This window comes from Lepisosteus platostomus, chromosome 4 (assembly GCF_059453375.1).
Source record: "Lepisosteus platostomus isolate fLepPlt1 chromosome 4, fLepPlt1.hap1, whole genome shotgun sequence".
In the NCBI taxonomy this organism is placed as follows: domain Eukaryota; kingdom Metazoa; phylum Chordata; class Actinopteri; order Semionotiformes; family Lepisosteidae; genus Lepisosteus; species Lepisosteus platostomus.
The window spans coordinates 25,425,954-25,450,405 of record NC_142614.1 but is presented as its reverse complement, the minus strand read 5'-3'; the positions used below and the strand labels follow the sequence as shown (position 1 = coordinate 25,450,405).

Genomic DNA, 24,452 nt, shown 5'->3' with positions numbered 1-24,452 from the left:
CCAAGAGGTGAGCAATCTCCTAGTCAGGGAGTGAGGCAAGTCCTTCATATACCTATTATGGGGGATTCGTTTTCACCATCCCCTTCTGTTCAGGGAGCTGCTGCTAATCCAGACAGCGAGGAGCAGCAGCAGAAACTGCGGGAGGCGGCTGAGGGTCTGAGGATGGCCACCAACGCTGCAGCTCAGAACGCCATCAAGAAGAAACTCATCAACAAACTGGAGGTGATGTCAACTGCAGAACGAAAGCTTGCCCCCCTGTTGGCTTGGAAGACTCCTCATTTCTCTTGTAAACCCCAAGTTTCTATTTTAAATTGCATTTAGCCCTTTATCCAGCAAAACTGAGATGTGATCAGCAGAATATTTAGGTTTGTGAAGCAATTGCATGTAAATACAAAAGGTAGGTGGAATCGTTAGATCTGAATTTATATCTGCACATGATTTAGTTCTGTTTACACTTCTCTGTCTCATGCATAACACTGGTAGGTAACATAGACTGACATTTCAAATAAATTCCTAAGGTACTGGACAAAACCTGTTTTCCTAGGCAACTGGAATAAGTCTTTCATATTGCCATATATTTGACTGAAGCAAATCGATACCTTTCCAACTACTACAAATTTTATGAAGGAAAGTCAATCTCTAAATGAAAGATTGTAAACCTGTAACTACCATGTCTCGCTGCAGCATGTGTCCTCATAAGGAACTGTGCTCTACCAGATTTAAACCTTAATGTGAATTTAAACAGAACAGCTGGAGTGTGGCCACACTTAAACATTGTGAAACTGAATCATTGCAGTACATCAGACTAGTTATAACATGCCACTATATTCTGTATATTAAGGGTTTTAGCTGTCATACGCTCTTCAATGCATGTTGTAACCTGAGGTATTTCACATTTTGATCTGCATATACGCAACAGCTTTCTTTGCTTAAGAAGTTTTATCAACAAACATAAATAATTGTTGTGGGTATCCCTCAAAGCTAATATGATGTAGTCCATAACTCACAGAGAATTCTCTGGAATATAGCTGAACACTGCCTTATGGTACTATTCAGTGTCAGGTTCTTTAAAATGAATTGTTCCCTTTCTTTGTTTCCATGTAATATGTACAATTAGAAGTTAAGTGCCTGTTTTAAACCTTACCAATTCAAATATTTTTATGACTAATTAATTAGAGTGTTGTCAAATAGATACAGTACAATAAACATGACATTTACAGTACAAACATATTATTGGACGTTTACATACAACGCATAAAACATTGAGAGACCTTAGCCTGTTCCTCAGTCTGTGACTGGAGATCATATACTGGGCTGCAGCTCTAATGAGTTTCCTCCCCCTGCAGGAATGGAAGCTGTTCTGATTCTGGCAGGTGTGGGAATTCTGGGATTAGATGTTATTTTAGGGAAGAATGTCTGTCTAATCCCATCTTGCCTCTTTCATAAGTAGTGACTGATTTATGAAGCTTAATGTTATTCTTTATCTCTCACATATTTGAACAGCTTCTACAGAGCTCAGCATTCAGACAGGTTTATTCTTGATGGAGTTCTGCACGTAATATGAAAACAGTGATTAGTCTGCTGCAGTCCTGGCAGAGATTTCTTAGGCGTGATCACTATACCAGTTTGCTTTTGCGAGTTTAAACATGTGTAAAGGTAGTCCTGAATGATGTGAAAACATTTCTGTTAGGATATGTTTAGGATGCGTAGGATGTGCTCTACCCGGTTAAAACCTTTTTCAGGTCTTAAATATAAAAGTACAGCATATAGTTTTTTTTTCTGAATGCTTCTTTTGATGCACTCTATCTTTCGAACGCTCCGAGCGTTGGGTTGTGTTAGGAAGGAAGCTGTGTACACGAGCCCTGGCAGTGCAGGCCGAATGGTGGAGATGTGCCACTGAAAGTGGTGTTTGTTGTGTTTCCGGCAGAATGCTGCAAAGCAGGCAGCTGCGGCTGCCACTCAGACGATTGCGGCTGCGCAACACGCCGCTTCCTCCAACAAGAACCCTGCCGCCCAGCAGCAGCTGGTCCAAAGCTGCAAGGTAAGAAGCGCTGCCATGGCAACAGTGTTTCCGGTTGGGTGAGAGGGAGGTCAACGTTCACCTTTCTCGGTCTCCGAGAACAGAAACTTCACAGTCATACAACCACAGTACGGAGAGTATTACTTACATGAGTAAGGTCTGAATGTGTTAAGAGTTTAAAAAATATAATTGTTGGAGTTTTCCACCATACCGATCTTCACTGGTTAGCTTTTTTAGCTTTCTGAATGACTGAATTCAGTAGTTCAGCTCAACAATTACTGTTATTCAGTTATCGTTTAGTTTTTTTTTTAGACTCTTTGATGTCTCATTTCTCGATTCTAAAAATACAAAAGTTAAAATGTCTTTGAGTTTATAGAGTATTTTGAAAAGGGTGCTTTTATATTTCAAAACTGAAAATTAAAAAATGTGCCTGTGAGTTTGAGTTTGGTTTCCAACCCCATAGCAATAAGCCTAAATTATATTTACGCATGCCTTTTACATTATTTTGCATGCTTGTATTGTTTTCCTTTTGTAAAGACCATTTGCGATAAAGCTTCATCTACATGGCAGAAGGTATTGTTTTTTATCTAAAATATCCTGGAAAACTTGGGAATCCATCTGTTCCTCTGTCCTAACTAGGACACCTAGGCAAGATGATACAATCTTTATGATGGACACCATAATGGGTTGTCCAGAGGAATTTTTATAGCTGTCACTAGAGTTGTTGAGGCTTATAATCTTTTACTTTACATTTTTGAGCAATTCTCTTACTTATCCTATGATAATGTAGTACTCATTCTATGTTCAGCCCGTTTAATAATAGTGGCAATCAAGGTGGCTTCCAGAAGTTTCTGTATTCTGTTTGAGGCCTTGTGAAACTACTAGATGACTAAAAACCATTAGGTGATAAAATATACAGCATTTCTTTCAACATATTTCCAGAGTAAGAATACATTTGAACGTTGTGTATTAATAATCACATCCTGATTATTTTGGGGTTGGTACTGTGGAGTTAAACTCAATTCAGACTCCACAGCTCTTGGGTCTCTTTGTGTTTTTGTTTCCTTCCACTTCCCAAAAGCTGCCTAGGTTAACTGGTGCAAACAGATTGTCCCTGTTTGTGTGTAACCTGGGATAAGACTCCCACAACCCTTTATTTAAAGAAGTACCTCCTGTTCTCTGATATAAATTAATTGTAGTTTCCACTTATGACCTTTTGTGTGCATTTTACCATTGATACTAAACAAATAGCTTTCTGATAATGTACAATATGGATCTGTTGTTGACAGTTATACAGTACTCTTCATATATTCAATTCTCCTTTTTACACATCAAAACATAATGTAATTAGTGTGAAGAAATTCTCTGTACATCCTTCTTTGAAAAATCCTAGTTTATCAAAGGTATTAGTATATAGCTACTATGTTTAAATCTAATGTACTATGTTGTTGTAACATGCAAACTGGCTGTTGTGTCTTTTTTTGTGTTCAGCATCATGGAATACATCTATGTACAGTATGTATGCTGTACCTCCGCAGTTACACACTAAGATTGTATCTATACTGTATTTTATCACATAAAAAACACTCTTTCTAGGAGAAGCAGTCAATTTTGTATATTTTCAAGAATCGTTCTAGGTTCTGGCATTCCTGTTATTATTGACTGTTTGTGTCTAAACGTGTGCCCCCACTGTGTAGTGGACATCAAATTTCCAAGCGGTTTGGTCAGATGAACTTTATGCTTTGTGTGTGAGGTGAATGTCTTTCCTGTTCCTCACAGGTTGCTGCTGATCAGATCCCCATGCTTGTCCAGGGAGTCCGAGGAAGTCAGGCTCAACCAGACAGCCCCAGTGCCCAGCTGGCTCTCATTGGGGCGAGCCAGAACTTCCTACAAGTAAGGATGGCACTCTTGTAGAATGTTATGATTGTGTGATCTCTTATTATATGTATGCATAATATATGATCTCTCATTTGGTGTAGTTAAATGTGTTCTTATTATTTATTCATATTAGTATATATATATTTCTGTTTCAATATGGAAAATATCTTTTTAAAATAAATTTTAAAATTTTTAAATGTAAAATATCGTTTTACATTTTTATAATGTATTTTATTTAATTAAAAATTATTATAATAATGTATAATTATATAATTAATTATTATGTAATATTTGTTATATTTAAATAAGTTATATACTGGTTTTACTTACATGTCTATGCAACCTAAAAGTAGTGCAGAATTCTTACACATTCAGTATACAGTACATCTGGTTACTGGGAAGAGTATTGGAAACTAAAATGTTTTACTTTATTATTTTATTTAGCCTGGAGCTAAGATGGTCACTGCCGCCAAAGCCACTGTACCTACCATCGGAGACCAGTCCTCAGCCATGCAGCTGAGCCAGTGTGCCAAGAATCTGGCGAGTGCCCTGGCTGAGCTCAGGACTGCGGCGCAGAAGGTGAGAAGACAGCTCCCCTGTTAAACAGCTGCTGTTGCTGTCCTGTCACCTGTCATTGTTCAGTTTTACAGAGTTACTGTGGATTCTGTGATTGAATACAAGATATTTATACACCTCAAAAATCGCTAGTCTGAATTGTTACATTGTGGCTGTATTAAATAACTTTTTCATACTTTTTATTCTCTCCTTTTATTTTTACAATACATTTTTACACATATTTTACAATATATCTAATCCAGCACACCTTGCAAAATATGATTTTGAAATTTACTACCTGGCTGTGGCCCTTACAGAGACAAATGTATTATGAAATTATGTGAACCACTGTTATTGCACACAGACAGTGGCCACTCAACTAACGTTTGTGACTTGCTTAAGTAATTTTTTGTACCCAATTTAACATTTGCCTTGCAAAAGGCGTAAGTACTTACTGCACACGATTTTTCTTTGTAGGTTTTTTATTTCACCCATAGAAGTGTTCAACTTTAGCTTTTAAGTTTTGATTAAAAATATTCACTTTAAAATGTATACAGTATACCTCTGTTGTAATTCAACAAAATGGGACATCATCTGTAGGGGTTGAATGGTTATGTGAGACACTGTATACCTTTGCTAAAAATCAGTCTTAGATAGATAGATAATACTTTATTAATCCCATAGGGAAATTGATGTAAACCCCCTCTGTGACCAACCTGTTGAACTAGGAGGAAAGATTTAGATTTAGATAATTTAGATAGATTAATGAATGGATTTGGAATGCAACCTCCGATATTCAAGTAAAATGTTAATGGTAAAATCCTTTTTTCTTCTTGTAATGTTTTGTATACAGCAGAATTACAGCGTGGAGGCAACAACAAAGCTCAGAACAGTGTTTAGGAAGTAGACTTCCAGTTGCTTCAGACAATATAAAATGAAATCCAAGCCATTAAATGGAGGATTAAACTTGTTTGAAGAGCAGGTTTTCTGACTAACAAAGCATTTGTGATAAGTTAACTGTGAAAGGTTGAAGGCCATCCAGTGGTTGCACGTATGTTGCACTGAACGCTTAGTATGTAGTGTACAGTAGGACAAACCATACTCATAAGCACAAGGATGTTCTTGTACAGTTCATTGTCCCTGTGTTTACTGCAAATTGCAGCATACTGTACTGTGTCCAAATCCTAACATGTTGTTCCATGGGGAACTGTTCACAGGCACAGGAAGCCTGTGGGCCCCTGGAAGTTGACAACGCTCTGAACGTCGTCCGTAACCTAGAAAAGGACATGCAGGAAGCCAAGGCCTCAGCTGCTAATGGGAAGCTGAAGCCCTTGCCTGGCGAAACAGTGAGTTCTCTTTCCTCCTTTTATGGGTGGCTTAGTGCCATGCTGACAGTTGGCGTGGTTTCCTCACTGCTCTTGGGTTCTTGGCTGGGATCCAGTCTGGGTCCCCTTCTGTGTTGAGTTTGCATTTTCTCAAAAGTGTTTGTATAATTTTTCGACAGGCATTCTAAATTTGCACATGTGAGCCTGTATGAACCAATCTGAGCACCCTGTAATGTTGGAGTCCAGGCCCAGGTTTATTCACATCTGGCATACTGTACTTGTTAATTAGGTTAGGCCTAGGGTTGTTACAACTCTTGCCAGGAGTAAGCATCTTCCTTTTGATTGATGAAAGAATGACCATACCACTTATCCCAAAGAGGCTTTCCTCCACACTCTCCATCCCTACAAAGTCCACATTTTCAAGTTTTCCTATGGTGAATTTAATCAAAAGTTCAGACTTAGAGAGAGACTAAAACTAAATGATGCTTTTCCTCTGATTTTCAAGAGCACTTGTTTTGCCGTATTTTTAAGCATCAGAAAATACAAAATTTTACTTTTTTAAAGGGATTCAATGACACTTACACTTTGTTTATGGGTTATTGATGTTAAGAAGTGGATGAATTTTGATTCATTCAAAGCTAACCCAATACTTTTCTAATAATACCTTCACATAAAAGAGTAATACTTTCCTAATGTGAAAGGAGAAAAATTAAAATGTGATTTCAGTGGGTTTAGCATCAGTAGTGTACTGAAAAAGTTAGTCTCTTGTATTCTGTTACTCTTCAATGTTCAACTTATAAATAAGACCTTTTTGTACAGGTAATGGCTCATTGTGCAGTATGATGTTCTTTTTAAGTGCCTTCAATCCATGTTTTTTCAGATGGTATTATTGAATATATGCACAATGAATTCAGTAATTCTGTCTGAGTTAGTGAAGCAAATCATAATAATTTTCTTTGATTAGGCTACCGAGTTTAAGCCAGAAACTGTCATTTTCAATTAAACAAATACCTTGGATGCAGTTGGGATCCCTTTGGGTAAAACTTAGTTTAGGTACCATATTTAGAAATAAAGAGGAGTGTTATGGGGACACCAAAATGTCTAATCAGGACAATCCCAGGAAAATCTTTGATATATTTATTCTTGGAGGTAAATTCATGATTTGTGCCAACAGTATTATACAGTACAGTTAAGCACATCTGAAAATGACGGGTAGTTAATGCAGGAATGCTTTTTAACCCTTAAAGTCTGCTCCTGCAGTGTCTCTTAAAATAATTCTCTAATTAAATATAAGTCATTGTAGAAATGATATTGAAACACATAAGAAATGCAGCATTCTCAACCTATTTTTGATATTGCAGTGCTGAGAAATATTTTAAGTATGATGTGATAAGAGGGCAGCACGGTGGATCAGTGGTTAGCCAGCCTCGCCGCGCTGGGTCCCTGGTTTCACTTCCAGACCAGCAGTGCTCTCTATGTGGAGATTATGTGATTTCCCCTTGTTCCCCTGGGTTTCCTCCGGGTCCTCCGGTTTACTCCCACAGCCCAAAGATGCACTGGTAGGTTAATTGGCTTCTGGGAAAATTAGGCCTTTTATGAGTGTGTGTCTGTGTTTGTCTGCCCTGCGATGGACTGGCATCCTGTTCCTGGCCTTGTTCGCGGCCTCCTGCTTGCCAGGATAGGCTCCAGCTGCCCTGTGACCCTGAATTGGAAGAAGTGGTTAGAAAATGGATGGATATTATAAGAGGTTGTTAAGAGCAGATGTTGGTGCTCACAATAATAAATACATAACATGCAAAGGTGATGGTGTGCAGGATAAGGTGATGGATTAAACACGTGTAATAATTTTCCGCACCATTCATTTCAAGAAAATCTCATTAAGTGTTGGTGTAAGATTTTGGCATCCATGGCAGGTCTAATCTAGAACCATCTTTCTTTAAAAGTGCTTCGGTTGTTTCTCCTTCTAATATGTATATGTTCCCTTTCTCAGCTGGAGAAATGTTCACAAGACCTGGGGACCAGCACCAAGGCAGTGAGTTCTGCCATTGCTCAGCTGCTCAGCGAAGTGACCCAAGGGAACGAGAATTACACAGGTACTTCGGATTGTTCTCTAACATAGGATACCTAAAGGAAATATACTATTTCTACTACTAATACTAATGATAAATACACATCTACAAAACCATACAGAATTTCTAAAGATAATTATCATGCTCATGTGCTTTGCGAAACCTATTTGTGACTCTTTTTTATGTATTCTTCAAATGTTCTTTTTTAGTCTTCTGACTATTAGTTTTGTAATTATTTTCCTTATCCCATTCCCTTCCTCTGGAACCAGGGAACAGACAGGCAAAGACATTGTATTATCAAGATTGTAATTGAATCGAAATAGAATAGAAGTAAAAGCAATAGTTGCAGTAGTACAATTTAAAGAAACATCATATACAATCAAAATCAAATCTGCATTCAATTACTAATACTCTGTCAAGGTAAATAGGATATATCAATGAAGATGAGTCAGAAAAGAAAACTAAAAGGAGCAGAGGCTTTGAGCAGCGTCAGGAGATAGCAAGTAGACTACAGATGGGCAGATCCCAGTGAGTCTTGAGGAGGTTCCAAGATGTGCCCAGGAAATACACTCCTCCTGGTACCTGTGCTGCCTGTTGCATCATCAAGCTGTAAGGGTAGAGAAACAGTGGACTCTGGAAGATGGGAGACTGTAGGGTTAGTCTGCAAGAGAAGGCTTGGGAGGAGCAAGAGGGCTTAAAGGGACTGATTAGAATAAGGAAATAGGAAAGAGCGGGGAAACTGATACAGTGGTAAGTAGGAATCTGCATTTTCAGTTTGTATACAAACATTTACATGGAAGGGAGAAAATGAGTGAGGCAGCAGAACGTTGGTCACGCTAGAATGGATGGATTGCAGAAATGGAGAGACTAGCCTGAAGAGCGTTTCAGCAGTCAAGATGGGACATGGACGAGGGCTTGAGTGGAGCAGAGTGAAGTAGAGTGGGTTGGGGATCCAAGATTCTTGACAGCAATGACAGGGTGACTTCAAGAATATCGCGAAATGAATGTCAAGGAAGTGTGAGGAAGGGGAAGGTGACAAAAGAAGGCCAGACAAGGAAAGACTGTGTTTGTGTCGCTGTCTCCGAGGTTAACCTGAATGAAATGCAAAAGGAGAAGTTGGAAGCAAGGGAGACAATGATCTGAGAGTCATCCCCACTGAAGTGCTTTAAGAAGCCATTACGGAAGAAGTGAAAACCCAGACAATATGTGTGCAGAGAATGGGTCCAAAGACTGAAAGTTGGGGTCCCTACAATAGTAAATTGCTGGGAACTAGAACTGTAGTAAGTGTGATTGGAGAGGAGAACTACTTACGATAAGAGAAGTGCCAGAGACTCAAAGGGAGGATCTGAGAGAAGCTGTTAAGAGTAAAATGTTACAATAGCCAAAAGACCAATTAAAACTAAGACCTAGACAAGATAGGTTATGTGAACTGAGACATGAGATTTTGGAGACAGAAGTGCCATATAAGTGGAGTGAGCATATAGAAACACAGAGAATCATGACATCTAGGGGAGAAAATTTGCCAAATCCAAGACATTATGTTAAGATAATATTTTAGTATTTTAGGTCATGTGTGTGGTATATAAAAATAGAAAATGCTACGTACTGTATTAATCTTATGACACTTATTATACAGGGAGTATGTGCAAAAGGGTTTGTTTGATAAAAAAATGACATTCTTTACTTTTGTTTTATTCTCTAAGCTTTCTGTTATAATGTAGTTTAATGTTTTCAGAATTGTAAATATTTGTCATCTCATACACCACCAAAAAATTTTAAAAGCTAAAAAGAATACATCCTTTATTGCAGTAATGAAATTGTTCTCCTATAATTTTCCAAAGAGAGTTTTTAAATTCTTTTCTATCAAAAAGAACTTCCAGCATTTATTTTTTTTAGAATGGCCTTTGCCATTTTAAACAGCTCAGTTGGATGGGTAAGTTTATGTGTCTGAGAAGAGATGAGGTTATTTGAAAAACTGCCCAGAACTGGTAGAGATGTCCCCCATCTGACATCCAAACAGGAAAACCTTTTAGTGGAAAGAAAATCCATTGTATCACTTCTAAAGTACCCTTTCCTTCCTTAACACGAGCAAGAATGGTATTTATGATTCATAGCAGCATCACGTAATCATTAATTGTTTGAACAATGTTCTTCAGGAAATATGGTTACGTTTTTATTGTAATAATGATAGTATCTGGGCAAAGCTTTATATGACTATTCCCAAATGGTACGGTATCATACTAGAAAACAGTTTGTCACTTTTTGCAACAGGAATTGCATGAAGAGAGACTAAGATATGGGAATTGAGAATATAACAGGGAATTTAGACTTAGTCATTTTTTTACAATTGAAAAAGTGGCGACCCTCTGCCGTCCTACCTGACAATTTCCTTTAAACATCTGCTTTTTCTTGTCAAAAGAAGCAGAACATGAAGTCACAGTTTGTGTTTTTGTTTACTTTCCAAGCAAAGAACTGATCAATTTTAAAGTTTCAAAACTTCCAGTCAGTCTGCTAAGCTCTAGAAAAAAATGTTTAGAGCTATTTTGAACTACAGTCATTTCAGTACACATTGACACAAAAAATACAGTGTTGCAAAGGAATAGGTAAACGTTTATTTCATGATGAAAGGATAAGAAAAGAGATACAATGTTTTGGCTGTGGAGCCTTCTTCAGGTGGGAAGGACCTGTGCATGCTGACACAGCTACCTACTGTACTTGAACAAAAATATGTTTAAGTACATCTTATACTTTGAGTAGCTCTTACAGCGCCTTGCAAATATATTCCCCCCTTTCAATCATGTCTGTGTTATAAAAGAAGTGTATACATTTTTTAAAGTGAATATTTTGAATCACCAATTTGAGCGAAAGAAGTCAAATAACAGCAAAAAGTGCCCCCAAAAACAACAAACTAAAATATGTAGATTGCACAGGTATTCGCCCCCATAAAACGTCAATATTTGGTGAAAACACCTTTGGCAGTAATTACAGGTGCATATTTTTTAATACATTTCTACCAACTTTACTCACAAGAGTGGTGTAACATTCACTCATTTTTCATTCTTTGCTCAGACTCTGATATTTACTTTCTTCTTGCTAAACTAATTTTGAATTTTGAATTTTGAAAAAAAGTGAATTTTAGTTCTTGATGATTTTTGCTGTATTTTCAGAAGAGTACTTCACCCATAAGAGTATTCTATTTAAGCGTTTAAATTTGAATTAAAAGTATTCTTAAAAAGTTACATCATTTGTAATTCAACGGAAATGGTGCTACACTGTAAGGGAGTGAATACTTTTGCAGCTCACTGCAACAGGTTTTGCTTTTTTATTATTTGTGGTCATTTAAAATGTTACATTATCTTTAAAATTGGCCAGATACAAATTTAATGTTACGTTTCTACTACATAAACATACTCAGTGAAAAGTGAAAAGACAAATGACTTTCCAAGCACTCCTGGAAATAAAGAGATAAAATGAGGTTGAAGAGAGCTCTCAGTGAAGCGCATTGAAGTTCATATGTACCAAGGTAGTCAAGTATTCTTGAGAAGGACTTTGGCTTGATTTAAAGCCTGATATTTTTAAAAACTTTGAATAACTATCCTGCCAACCAAGTGAATCAAAGTTGTCTTGTCTGCTTTAGGCCTAATGCGGTATGTTGTCTGCAGCAGGTGTCAGTCTGATTTGTTTGAACCAGTCTAGTGCAGAGCTTCTAACATGTGGACCCTTCTGCTGCTCTCTCTTGAGATGAAAACACTTTCCCTCGACCTCCTCATCAGCTCCTCCTTTGTGTTTCCTCTCCAGGAATGGCCGCGCGTGACTTGGCTCAAGCCTTGCGATCCCTGGGATCTGCTGCCCGTGGCGTAGCGGCCAACACTCCCGACCCACAGGCCCGGAATGCCATCTTGGACTGTGCCGTCGATGTCCTGGACAAATCAGCCAACCTGATTGAGGAGACCAAGCGGGCTGTGGCCAAGCCGGGAGACCCCGACAGCCAGCAGAGACTGGCCCAGGTCTGTGGAGAGCTCATGAACTGGTTCGAATTTGCTAGGGGAAATACTGTAGTGTTTCGGTATACAACAAGTGTGAATTGGAAATAATAAATGGATTCCTTCTGTGAAGGGAGAATATTTTGGCAAAATTACTTGTTGTTTGTGTTTCTGAATCTTTATCTTTAGGGATTCATTCAATTAGCCATCCTAGTGCAATTTATCATCCACACACTCAATCTGAACAAATGCGCTACATATTGTATTTGAAAATTACTTCTAAAACAGCACTAAAACTGTCTTCCAAATGAATCCTTCCTTGGAAATATGTGGTTCGACAAATAAACAAAAGAAGGAGCAATTAAAGAAACTGTAAGCAGATTATCCTTGTGAAATGGATATCCTGTTTGTTCTGTATAGGTGGCTAAAGCTGTGTCGCAGGCCCTGAACAGGTGTGTGAACTGCCTGCCTGGACAAAGAGATGTGGACAATGCTATCAGGACTGTGGGAGAGGCCAGCAAAAAACTTCTTGCAGAATCGGTGAGTGAAAGTCTGTTTTTATAGATGTCACATGTGACAGTTTTCATTTAGGAACGGACAAGTTAATACAAATAACTGTTTCAAATGAATTACTGTATAGGATTAAGCAATAGTAAGTACTGTATTGTTAATAAGCACTCTAATTAAAAAAAAGTCCCTTTAAAACCACAGTAGTGATGGATTAACTGTCACATCTTTTTTTTTTTCCTTTCCAGTTCCCTCCAAGCTCCAAGAGCTTCCAGGAAGCTCAGGGCAACCTGAACCAGGCTGCCGCTGGGCTGAACCAGTCAGCCAATGAGCTGGTCCAGGCCTCTCGCGGCACCACGCAGGAGCTGGCCAAGGCTTCCGGCAAGTTCGGCCAGGATTTCAATGAGTTCCTGCAGGCCGGCGTCGAGATGGCTGGGCAATCTCAGGTGGGCTTCAGTGGGCTGTTCAGCAAGTACTGAAGATATCACAATGTTCGAACATCTAGACAAAGGATTCTACTTTCTGGGCACCTCTCTGCTCTGAATTGCTTGGAGTATCTTATGATGATTTTCTTAAATCACAAACATACACATACAAATTCCTAAAAAGACGTCTGGGCTAGCAGCTGCCAAGTACATGAGTTTACTATGTGTATTTAGGCCATCACAAGTTTATGTGATATTTAGATTGAAAAATGTAAAACATGAAAAACTACTTTTTTTTTCTGGTGAACACACATACTGTATCTATGTTTTGTCCCGTGAGCACAAGAGGGGCTAATTCTGCAACTTAGAAATTTAAATTGTTATTTAAATTATTATTTAATTTAAAGTTAATTAAAAATAAAATACAAACCATCTGTCCCATAATATGTGATTCTTATGTTTTGCTTGTGTGTTTTGTACTTCTGGTAGAGAAGCCAATTTCCATAGCAGTGGACAATAAAGTACCTATGCTTATAGTGGTAATATTTTGTATATAAGTTTTGGTTTGTGAGTTTGAGATTTAAATGTTTAATTAATTGTAGAAGTATTTCTATTGACTTGTTAAAAATATTGCTGCCTGTGAAGTAAAATAGCACTTAATTCACACTTGGTTCTGTGTAATTGAATCTGCTCTTATCACTCTTGGCTGCAGTCAAAGGAAGACCAGACTCAAGTGGTCACCAACCTCAAGACCATCTCCATGTCGTCCAGCAAGCTCCTGCTGGCAGCTAAGGCCCTGTCCGCCGATCCAAACGCCCCCAACCTCAAGAACCAGCTGGCGGCAGCTGCACGGTAAAAAACCCCACTCATCCTCTTTCAGAATTCAGCTATTGTACCTTCAGAATTTCCTCCATACATCTTAAAGCAAGTATAAGTAAAAATATAACCACATTTGTGAATAACGGAATACTGAGGAGGAGCTGCATCAGGCCCATTGTCTCAGAATCACTGGATATTACAGAGGCCAGCTAATTGGATCACTGGAGAGTGCCTTGCGTGCAGGTATCAAAGCTGAATGAATCAACGCAAGTTGCACGATCTAGCGCTTATGACTGCGTTATCTGATGAATTTATTTCTGTTTGATGACAATTAGCCTTAATTGTGCCTTCTAAAAAATTATTTCTGAAAACAGAGGTAGAACAGCTGTGTCTACAAGTTTTAAAACACCAGCATATGGGAGAAGTTGTTAAATTTGTCCCAGTTACAGCTTAGGTTGAGGTTTAGATTGAGGTTAAGAGCCAAGTTAGAATGGAAAACCTACAGAGACACCTGCCCTCTGGGACTAAGATTAGACACCAGTTGACCTCAAATGTGTTGTTTTTTTATGTATAAAATCTTAAATTCTGTTTAATATCACCAGTATTTTGGTCAGATTTTGGTCAGGTTCTGCCGATCATTAGTTGTTAATTATGTAAAGTAATGCTCAGCTGGGTTATGAGAACCTTTGTGATTGGGAAGCCTTTCGCAATTAATCTAGATTTTGTTATAGTTCGAAAACTAGTCCAGTTTGCAGACAATGTTAAAATTCAGAAATTTTAGAATTAACAGCAATTGTAGAAGCAGCAAAGGAAATTTAGAAGTTTGGGTTAAGAATTGATTAAATAGAAAACAGAGGGTACAAATAAAGGGTGAATACTCAAATTTGGGTGATATTGTTAGTGGAGGGATTTCTGCTAAGAACAGAGAGTAGTCAAGTTTGCCGATGTTACCAACTTAAAAGCTTAAGCAAATGCTGTGTAAGCAAATTGAGAATTAAATTCCAAAAGATTTAGGCAGAATTCAAGTTGTCAAACACCACTCAGATGATAATGTAGACGTGCAAAGTATACTGTACATATGAGAAGCAAATGCGTAAACTGCAGACATAATAGGACACTGAATAGGGCACATAACACTGAGCCTGAAGAGGATGCGTATGAATTACATTTAGGTGTTCGTGTTGATATAGGGTTTTTGTCTTCAAGACAATGTGGGATAGCGATAAGAAAACAATATATATAGTTAAAAGTGTAAAATGTAAAATGTTGTCTGCTGGTAAGACTTCCTTTTATATTGTGTCACCATGTTACAAATAAATAATACTGCTCTGGAATCAGTCCAGAGAGGAGCAGCCATATATTTTTCCAGACATAAAGGTATGTCCAACACTGAGAAACTGGATGAAAATAACATTTCTAAACCTAATTTGGGTAATCAAAATGCTGAAAGGCTTTCACAAAATCAGTTTGGTGAACTTCATCAGAAGCAGTAGTGACTTGGGGACTGGGGGACAATTTGAGAAAAAGAGGCACTTCTTTGCACAAAGCTTTATGGAAGTATGGACCAAGCTACCCAACCATGTTGTTGAAACTGACCCTGAAATAGCTGGATCAGATCTTTGGAGCCACTATAGACCAAATGAGCTAGGCTAAATGACCTCCTTTTTCTGTAATATTTCTTAGATCTTCTAATGTTATTACAGTTAATGCTTTGATCCTTTTAGTATACAATTCATACCTCTAGCAATTCCTTCAATAAAACCATCTCGATAAATTTGCATGCAGTATTGTCGAAACATCTAAAACCATTTTTGCCACTTTTTAAATTAAATTAAACATAATTAAATTAAATTAAACAAAAAAATGTTTCATTGCATTGATAACAGGACACATTAGACAAAAACCTCTTTCTCACTCCAAGAAATAGAAATAAAAATTAATATTGCTTACATAAATGAACATGAGCTAGTATTAATTTTTAAATTTGAAGTATTTCGCTCCTAGCTACACTGGACCCCATCACAGCAAAGAAAAGTAGGTGAACTACTCACTGTGTTCCTAATAGTGGGTGTTCTGAAAGATTGTTCAGACTTAAGAAGGAAAAGCTGCTGGGGGCACCTATTATTGGTTGGCAGTAGTTATTTCATTTTGTTCTCCGCAAGAAAGGCAATCCTGGAAAAGCTGAAAAAACTATGGTGGAATATAGAAATTGTACAATCTCTAAAGCGGATTTGAAAGCTTTTGTGCTATGCAAAATTGAAAGAAACAAGGGTCTTCAGCAGACCTCTATGACATACGCATCTGTGCTCGCCGTGAAATAAATGCACTCCAGAGATCAGAGTTAAAGGAGAACAGCAGCATTGCCAGGTACTGTATGTGGGGGCGAGTTGGAAATCTCTGCTGGATAGAGTTGTGTTTCGAGCTCTGTGCATGTAATTTCTCATCCCCGTCTTCTCTTTGCAGTGCGGTTACTGACAGTATTAACCAGCTGATCACCATGTGCACCCAGCAGGCCCCTGGACAGAAAGAGTGTGACAATGCACTCAGGGAACTTGAGGTACAGTTTGATTTTGTTTTTTGTTTTTGCTTGTTTTTAATCGATTTCCAGGCTGTGTAAGGCTTTTCCTGAAGTGCTTTCTTGCACTGCTGCAGAGTAAATGTTTCCTGTTTTGAGGTTGATGGTAAGCAGCCATGTGATAATTTCCTGGAGCAGAGCAGCAAGAGGAGTAGAATCCTGTTAAGTGTTTCTGTTGGTTTTGTGATCTTGTCAACAGGTTTTGATTGCCTCGAAAACAGCTGATCTTCATATCAAAAGAATTTGTTAGTTGATTAGATAGGCAGGGAACATTCCTGAGATGTCATTCATTTTAATAGTCATCTCTATTAAGAATTCGTCATGAAATGAAAGTGCACAGCTGTTCACATTTAAATCCTTAAAGTGATGCTCCGCTAAAAGAGCTGTTATCTGCATGTTTTGAAGGCAAATTAGGATCATAAGAAATATACATTTTGTTTATGAGGTGGGGTTATTTGTATAGATTTGTTTTCCTGTTATTTAACAAATTTAATCCTTAGTGAATTTCTTAAGGCCAATTTTAAGGGGCATGAATTGGTATGATAAACAGTGTGGAAAGAATATGCTCTCATTAAGGAAGTAGTGGCCATATATAGGTATCTTTTATACTTGACTTTGTGATTGGCATATTCTTTACCTGAAACAGGTATCTTGTTTGCTAAAAATGTTTGTTTCATCTTAAAAAATGTATTTTTATTTTTAACCTCAGTGGAGCGTTTGCATCGAGTACTAAAAATAAAAATTAACAGAATCTTGTGGCCTTCATATTCATCAATGATTAAAATACTTTTGAGAAATAAATAACTTTTTTTAGTTCTGCAAAATGTAATGTAAAACAAATCTAAAATGGATTAAAATGCATTTAGAAGGAATGTCATATATACATATATGTAATTTCTAGCTATCATAATCCTGGTCCTAGAGAGCTCCAGTCTGGTTAATCCTGATTTTGTGCAACCACACACCTGCTTGTTTTTGTTCTAGCTCAGCAGTTTTAAACATGTTTTCTACTGGTTGGTTGGCAATCTTAAATTACCAATTCCTAATGAACTGCAGTACTCACAATAGAGTCTTCAACATGTTTAATGATAATGGTTAATTCCATGATAATTTTATACAGTATGTAACCATTAAATAATCTGGACTGGGGCCCTCCAGGACAAGCATTGGAAATCCCTGATTTAATTTATGGACAGGTTGGATGAGTCAGGGAAAACTTTCATAATCCAATATGTCTCATGTCATATACCAGGTATATACAGTAGTTTATTGTTATTTTTTGTTTTTTAATACCTACTAAACAGAAAGCAATTGAACTGCTACTAAGCACTTTTTACAAAAATCCCTTTAAAAATAAAAATAAAATAGAAAAAACATAAAAGATAACAATATCTCCATTATTGTGCTACATAAACCAATATTGTTTTAAAAGTTTATAGACAAACCAAAAATACATTTGAATGGCAACAATTTAGTAGACTATTTAAGCTCAAAAAGTAGCCAGTGCATTTTGATTTGTGTGCTTCCTTTTTTTGAAAAGATGATTGTAGCCCATCACTGTTTCAGCTTAGTTGCAAAGTAGTGTACATACATACAGTATGTACAGTATACAGTATGTATTCATTTGTGAAACCAAAAACAAGTTTAATAGGTAAGAATGATTGTTTCAGGTTTGGAACAATGTTGCAAATAATAATTCATAATAATAATTGCTTGCACTTATATAGCGCTTTTTTGGACACTCCACTCAAAGCGCTTTACAGGTAATGGGGTCTCCCCTCCACCACCACCAATGTGCAGCATCCACCTGGATGATGCGACTGCAGCCATAGTACGCCAGAACGCTCACCACACATCAGCTGCACACAATGTGCAAAATTAAACATGTTCATTTGATAGAGCTTTTAACACCTTCTAAGTATAACCAGATTCTTTAAGGAAACCGTTGTTTTATTCATTAATGTTTCATCAATAAAGAGCAGGAGACACGCTAATTGGATTGGGTGACAGCTTTTATCTGAACCAGCACACTGGCTTGTAGTATGGTTTTCCTTCAGCAGTACATTGTATAAGGTAACAGGTACTGGAGACAGATGAAAGCTACGGAGAAAGGAGAGTAAATATTTTATGTTTTGGGCCTAGTTCCTTTGGCTGTGAGGAATTACATTTGGGTTTTACTTATACCATGGTGACAGCAAGGGGAGCCATTGAATATTTCATGAAGGAAGGCTATAGTGTTTAGAAGAAGAAGAAAGAGATCTTTTCGGAGGAGTTTCGTTTGGCGACTGTAGCTGTAAATTAGCCTGCACTGAGTGCAAGGCATATCCTCCAAAGACTTTATTCCCAGTTCCCCTGACGTTTGTTGGTTGCCATGCGCTGCGGTGGTTTTGAACCAGTTTGCTGCTGGAGCTGGGCACAGCCGTTGCTGGATTACAGCATGAACTTGCATGTTCTCTTCTTGCAGACGGTCCGCGGCATGCTGGAGAACCCCACTGAAGCAGTGAACGACATGTCCTACTTCGACTGCATCGACAGCGTGATGGAGAACTCCAAGGTAAGGAGAGGAAGCAGGCAGGGGCTGAGTGTCATTTCATGGAGCTCCTTCTCTCGCAGAGCTACTTTTCATTTCTCCATCGACAATTACTTTTCAAGTGAATGCCGTTTATTCCTTATATGCTGATCTAACGATTATTTGATAGAGGCTCTCCTGCATAGGGAAGGATTGAATTGTATGAAATCTGCATTACAAAAAACAAAAGAGGTCATTCGTTTTGCACAAATTAAAGTGGCTTTCAATTGCATTTCAATTATTGCCTGTCATGTTATGAATTCAATGTAAACTCAACCTTAATTGCTCATTGTGAATACTAACTCTACTTGCACGCTCATGCAGATCACCTACCTGAACATATTGTGTGGTTTGAGTTCAGAACAGATGTATTTGTAGATCCTGATGCTGAGTTTTTTTTTATTTAGGTACTGGGAGAAGCTATGGCAGGAATCTCCCACAATGCTAAAAACAGTAACCTGCCTGAGTTTGGTGACTCTGTCAGCTCGGCCTCGAAAGCTCTCTGTGGACTTACTGAAGCAGCTTCACAGGTAAACTACGACTCTTTAGAAGTCATCAATAACATCAGTGTTGTGTTTTGTATGGCAAAGATCATGCCAAAGGGTGCCAGGTAACTTTATGCGAACTTCTGAAATAGTAAAAATGGAGAGCTGGTACATTATGAGAGGATCACTGCAGGCACTAATTACAGAACCCTGTTGGCAAGAGAGGAACTGTTTGTTTTTCTTCAATACTGTGCTTGTTCTCAGTGATTGCTCCTCTGTCTGTAGGCGGCGTACCTGGTTGGCGTTTCGGATCCCAATAGCCATGCAGGCCAGCAGGGATTGGTGGATCCGGCCCAATTTGCCCGGGCAAACCAGTCCATCCAGATGGCCTGTCAGAATCTGGTGGATCCAGCATGCACCCAGTCACAGGTACAGCATTAAAGCTTATTAAAACACCCTCTGTTAGAGGGCATGTTTCAGATGGGTTCTGGGCAAGACACAGCTTTTAACGTAAACACTTAATATGAACCTGTTTGAATTTGCATTATAATAGGATAATCTGATTTTTTTTAAAAAATTGTCAGTTTTTGGGGCCTCAGATTCTGTCTTGAAGTGGAAAAATTTATCTCCAGGGTTTCTTGCATCTAATGGTAAAGGTGTTGGATAGAGTCAGAAGTGAACCTTTCGCTGACAGCTGATGCTTTAGAGGCAGGTACAAAAGATTCATGTAATTAAACATTAAGCCCAAACTGGACTTTTGTCTTTACTGCTTGTAATTACCCAGTTGTGGAAGTACTGCTGGCTGCTAATAAGGCTTTTTTGGTGTAATGAGCTGTTGGTTTCCTCAGGTTCTCTCCGCTGCAACCATTGTTGCCAAACACACATCAGCCCTCTGCAACGCCTGTCGTCTCGCCTCCTCCAAAACGTCGAACCCTGTTGCTAAGAGACAGTTTGTCCAGTCAGCCAAGGAAGTGGCTAACAGTACAGCTAATCTTGTCAAGTCAATCAAAGTAAGTATAAAAGTGGAAATTGAATTAAGTAGAGTTTTGTATTTGCACTCCCTTTTTATATATTTTGTATTTTATTTTTCCACTGAGTTAAATTTGACCCCATAAGATTTCTTTTAATGCTCTTATACAGATTCGAACTTGGCATCAAATACACAGAAGCAGAGGCTGTAGTCATTTCCCTAAGACAGAAATAACTCTAAATCACATAGTGATGATTATAAATGTTCTCCTAGGAATAGTCTTTGATTGCTACTATATAAAATTGAATTTAAACCCCAGAACCTGCAGCAAGAGGCAAACATATTAGTCTTTCTCTCAGCTCATTCTAAGTACTGAAAAACAGATTCGGTGATTTCAAATCTTGACACCATGATGCATAGTTAAGCCAGGAAAACTTTCATCTGCTTCCCACAAAGATCCAGTGTCTTCTCCTTTTTTATTTGACTTATTCAGCAATTGAGCAGTAATCTAAAGATGACAGTCCTATGCAGAAAACTCCAGATAAATTACAGTAATAATGTGGGGACCAGGGTTTCCATGAACTAAATATTTAACCAGGGATCTTAAATATCCACTGCAATCTTTAAGTATTTTACAAAAGCTTTGGTTTCAGGTTGTTATTTTAATGTGTACAGCATATAGCAGGGTTAACCAGTCCCAGGTTGTATACCAGGTTGTTGGTGTTTCATCCACACCAGTCAGATGACTCTTTCCTTGTCTTTTGTTTGGACCTCGGGTCCAGTGTCTTCTGGAGTCAATCATTTAGCAGGTAGCGATGTGTCCTGCTCTCCTTACTACTATGTATGGGGATGGCTTTCCCAGGGCCCATTTCTGACGTGTGTTTTAGTCCTAAAAGAGGCAGTGACAAAGGTAGACTGGCCATAATGACCCCTGTTCCCCAAGAGTGCTACTCTGAAGATGGGAGAAGGGGATGCTCTGCCTGTAAACGGTCTAGGATACCGAATGCAGTGCAGATGAGAGTGTTTATATGTGGTTTATATGTGGGATTTCCAAGTGTGTCATCCTGGTTCCCACATTTTTCCCCTGGAAGCCCCTGTTTGCTGGAGTTTGAGCACACTGGCATCCAGGTGGCTGTGTGCTCCTGTTTTCCTTCCACCTTTGTTGTCAATTATGTCTTCTTCTTTTTAAAGGCAATCTGCAACACTCTTTTACAGGTTTTAGAAAAAAAAGCCCTCATGTGCATTTGATCATGTACAGTTCATTGAGCTAATTGTTACTAAGAGAGGAGCAAGAATTTGATGCGACAGAGTAACAGGTTTGCTCGTTATGAAGTTCAAGAGCTAGTGAAGATTTGTTTGAAAGTATTTGAGCTTACAAGACTGTTAAACGATGGAATGGCTTGCTGAAATATTCAAATGCTGGTTTTCCTCTTACCCTGACCAGGCATTGGACGGGGCTTTCAACGATGAGAACCGTCAGAAGTGCAGGGCTGCAACCGGCCCTCTGATTGAGGCTGTGGACAATCTCACTGCCTTCGCCTCCAATCCAGAGTTTGCCAGCGTTCCTGCTCAGATCAGCCCAGAGGTACACTCGCACACAACACCGTCTCTCTCCTGCACAGACAGGTTTGGTAAATTTACACTAGTGAGGTGCCACTAATTTCCCTCCAGTGTATACTTTATAGCATGAAATTATGAATTAGAATAAATGGAAAAATCTTTAAGTGGATTATTTCAGCATGGAACTATTTTGAGAGTTTTATTTTATGTGTAAGTGGAACGGGGCTTTAGTGCAGTGAGCAAGTTCCAAAAGTGATGTCTCCCCCTCTGAAACCTAGATGATGTAATATTGTGCTGTGGCAGAGGACTTGGTCTTTCGGCACGGCGGAGTTATCTGCTGTCTAGGTTGTAGCACCACATGACTCTGAGCTTGCATGCAACCATGATCGAATCCCAGCAGGAGCAGAGCTGCACTCATCACACATGCAGTATTTTTTTTATTTTAAAAATGACCTTTATCAGCATTCTTCACCATTTTGTTTCAGAGTTGTACAGAAGGTGAACGTGTTGTAAAACTCAATTTTGAAAATGCCTGTTGTGTTTAGGGACTGGCAGCCATGGAGCCTATAATGGCAGCAGCCAGGACAATGCTGGAGAGCTCAACAGGGCTGATCCAGACGGCCCGCTCGCTGGCTGTGAATCCCAAAGATCCGCCTAAGTGGTCGGTGCTGGCTGGGCACTCTAGGACGGTCTCTGACTCCATCAAGAAACTCATCACCAATATGCGGTAGGAGCTCCACAATATTTTTCCACAATCTGCATATATTAATTATACAGTAAGGTATACCAAGAAGGTATTGTGTTAGTGCATTTCTAGTGAAATGCACAGAGATAAATTTAGAAGTTTCTTAAGTGTTCCTGAAGTTGAGTTATGGTGTAGCTCAGCACTTTCAAATGCATGTTTTTTTTTAGTTGGTTGCAGTTATACTCCATCAAGTCCAGTTGTTTCCATCATGGCAGCCTTTTGAAACAATATTGTTGCTGCAAGATGAGGATTGAAAGCCAAACATTTTCCATAACATCTGCATGAAAGGGAGAGTGGCATCGTTCTGGTTCCTGTAATTTGATGACATCTGTAATTGCTCTTAACAGAGACAAGGCCCCTGGCCAGCGGGAGTGCGACGAGGCAATTGAAGTCCTCAATAAGTGCATGAGAGAAGTGGATCAGGCTTCCCTAGCTGCTATCAGCCAGCAGCTTACACCCAGGGATGACATTTCACTGGAGGCAAGTACTGCATAGCTTCAGTTCGGCTGAATTACCCAGTGCAGAGGAGTCATCTTTATAAATCATACATGTGTAAAAGCTCTTCAAAAACCATCTGAAGTTCTTTTTATGTATGTTCCTTCAAGAAACAATTTCATTCAGGTGTAGAAAAATCAATGATGATGAATTAAACTGTGATGGGACAAATGCTTCATTGTCATTTTAAAGTATTTTCATGTTTGTCCTAGTTTATTTTGCTTTTTTATTTAAAATCTGACTTTATTCCTCTGAGTGAGCACGTAGGTGTCATGTATTTTTTTGCACTGTGTATGCAGCATACAGGAAAGGTTATCAGACTGTAATTGGGCATGCTGCAAAGCAAGTATCCAAATTATTATTCATCCTATTAAATGCAAAAGATGAAGGTTAAAAGTACAAGCTGAATAGAAATATTTTTATTTGCAACAAAATCATGAATACTGTATGTTTTTTGATTAACTGATTTTTCTGCAGTGTTTGCATGCTCAGGCATGTAATGCCGGCACAGCTTGCTAGGTGTTGTGTGTGTTTTCTTGCTCTAGCAGAAAGCAAGGAGTGTACTGTGCCCTCATTGTTAAACCAACCCGAATTACTGCCCGTTAAAACCTTTGTCTTCTCCCCCCTGTTCTCTGTCAGGCCCTTCATGAGCAAATGGCAGCTTCAGTACAGGAGATTAGCAATCTGATCGAACCAGTTGCTGTAGCAGCTCGCTCGGAGGCCTCTCAGCTTGGGCACAAGGTAAGGCAGCAATGGACCCATTTCTGCTCCTTTATTCTGGGTCATGATGCAAGGCGTGGCTCATACTTCTGAAACTAGTTACTTAAGCAGGGTTGTACAAACACAGAGGCTAGAGAAATCCTGAATTTCAGGAGTGATTGCAGTTTGTGTCCGCATTACCATTTTCATTAAAACTCCAAATCCAGATGCTTCCAGTAAGCAAAAAACAGATGCGACATTTTCTTCCACAGAATGTTGTGCGGTTACTTTGATCTGTATAACCATTAAGGTTTTAAATTACACGTTTATATTTTTATTTACTTTTTGAAATGGGGAATTTCCCAAGGAATTTAGTCTTTTTTTATGCAATCAGTATCAGATTGTCCTGCTTGCTAAGTCAGAAAAACTACTGAGTGCTTTGGAAGTATTTTTGTGCTGATTTACACTTATCTTTTCCAAACCTCTGTAATATCTGCTTGATAATACCATCATTTAAAAAGATAAAATACACTTCTGTCGCCCTACCTAAAACTGTATTATACTCCGGTTGTCAGTTATAGATGAACAAGATGGAGTGGGAGGGTGAGTCAGAATGTATTTTACATCAAGAGATGCAGCTTTGCAAAATGTGAATAATAGATTTTGCTTCATCAAGCTTGTTCAATGATTTTCAATTTTGAAGTCACAGATTAACAGCTTGTTGACTGTGTAAAGATACAGTATGTGGTAATACAAGGAACCACTAAACTGGA

At 38.5% G+C, this 24,452-nt stretch overlaps 1 protein-coding gene across 3 annotated transcripts in view; it reads left to right on the top strand.

The window, feature by feature from the left end:
• Nucleotides 1–24,452, top strand: part of tln1 (talin 1) — a 131,623-nt gene that overhangs the window by 81,591 nt on the left and 25,580 nt on the right. For all 3 annotated transcript variants that reach the window (XM_088629185.1, XM_088629183.1, XM_088629184.1), the window contains 19 exons: nt 94–222; nt 1,928–2,041; nt 3,800–3,913; nt 4,343–4,477; nt 5,671–5,799; nt 7,769–7,871; nt 11,646–11,854; nt 12,251–12,370; nt 12,586–12,783; nt 13,475–13,614; nt 16,045–16,138; nt 18,621–18,710; nt 19,133–19,255; nt 19,496–19,639; nt 20,059–20,220; nt 21,625–21,765; nt 22,286–22,467; nt 22,833–22,965; nt 23,620–23,721. In XM_088629185.1, the coding sequence (XP_088485311.1) occupies nt 94–222; nt 1,928–2,041; nt 3,800–3,913; nt 4,343–4,477; nt 5,671–5,799; nt 7,769–7,871; nt 11,646–11,854; nt 12,251–12,370; nt 12,586–12,783; nt 13,475–13,614; nt 16,045–16,138; nt 18,621–18,710; nt 19,133–19,255; nt 19,496–19,639; nt 20,059–20,220; nt 21,625–21,765; nt 22,286–22,467; nt 22,833–22,965; nt 23,620–23,721 (2,562 nt within the window). The remainder of the gene's footprint in view (nt 1–93; nt 223–1,927; nt 2,042–3,799; nt 3,914–4,342; nt 4,478–5,670; nt 5,800–7,768; nt 7,872–11,645; nt 11,855–12,250; nt 12,371–12,585; nt 12,784–13,474; nt 13,615–16,044; nt 16,139–18,620; nt 18,711–19,132; nt 19,256–19,495; nt 19,640–20,058; nt 20,221–21,624; nt 21,766–22,285; nt 22,468–22,832; nt 22,966–23,619; nt 23,722–24,452) is intronic.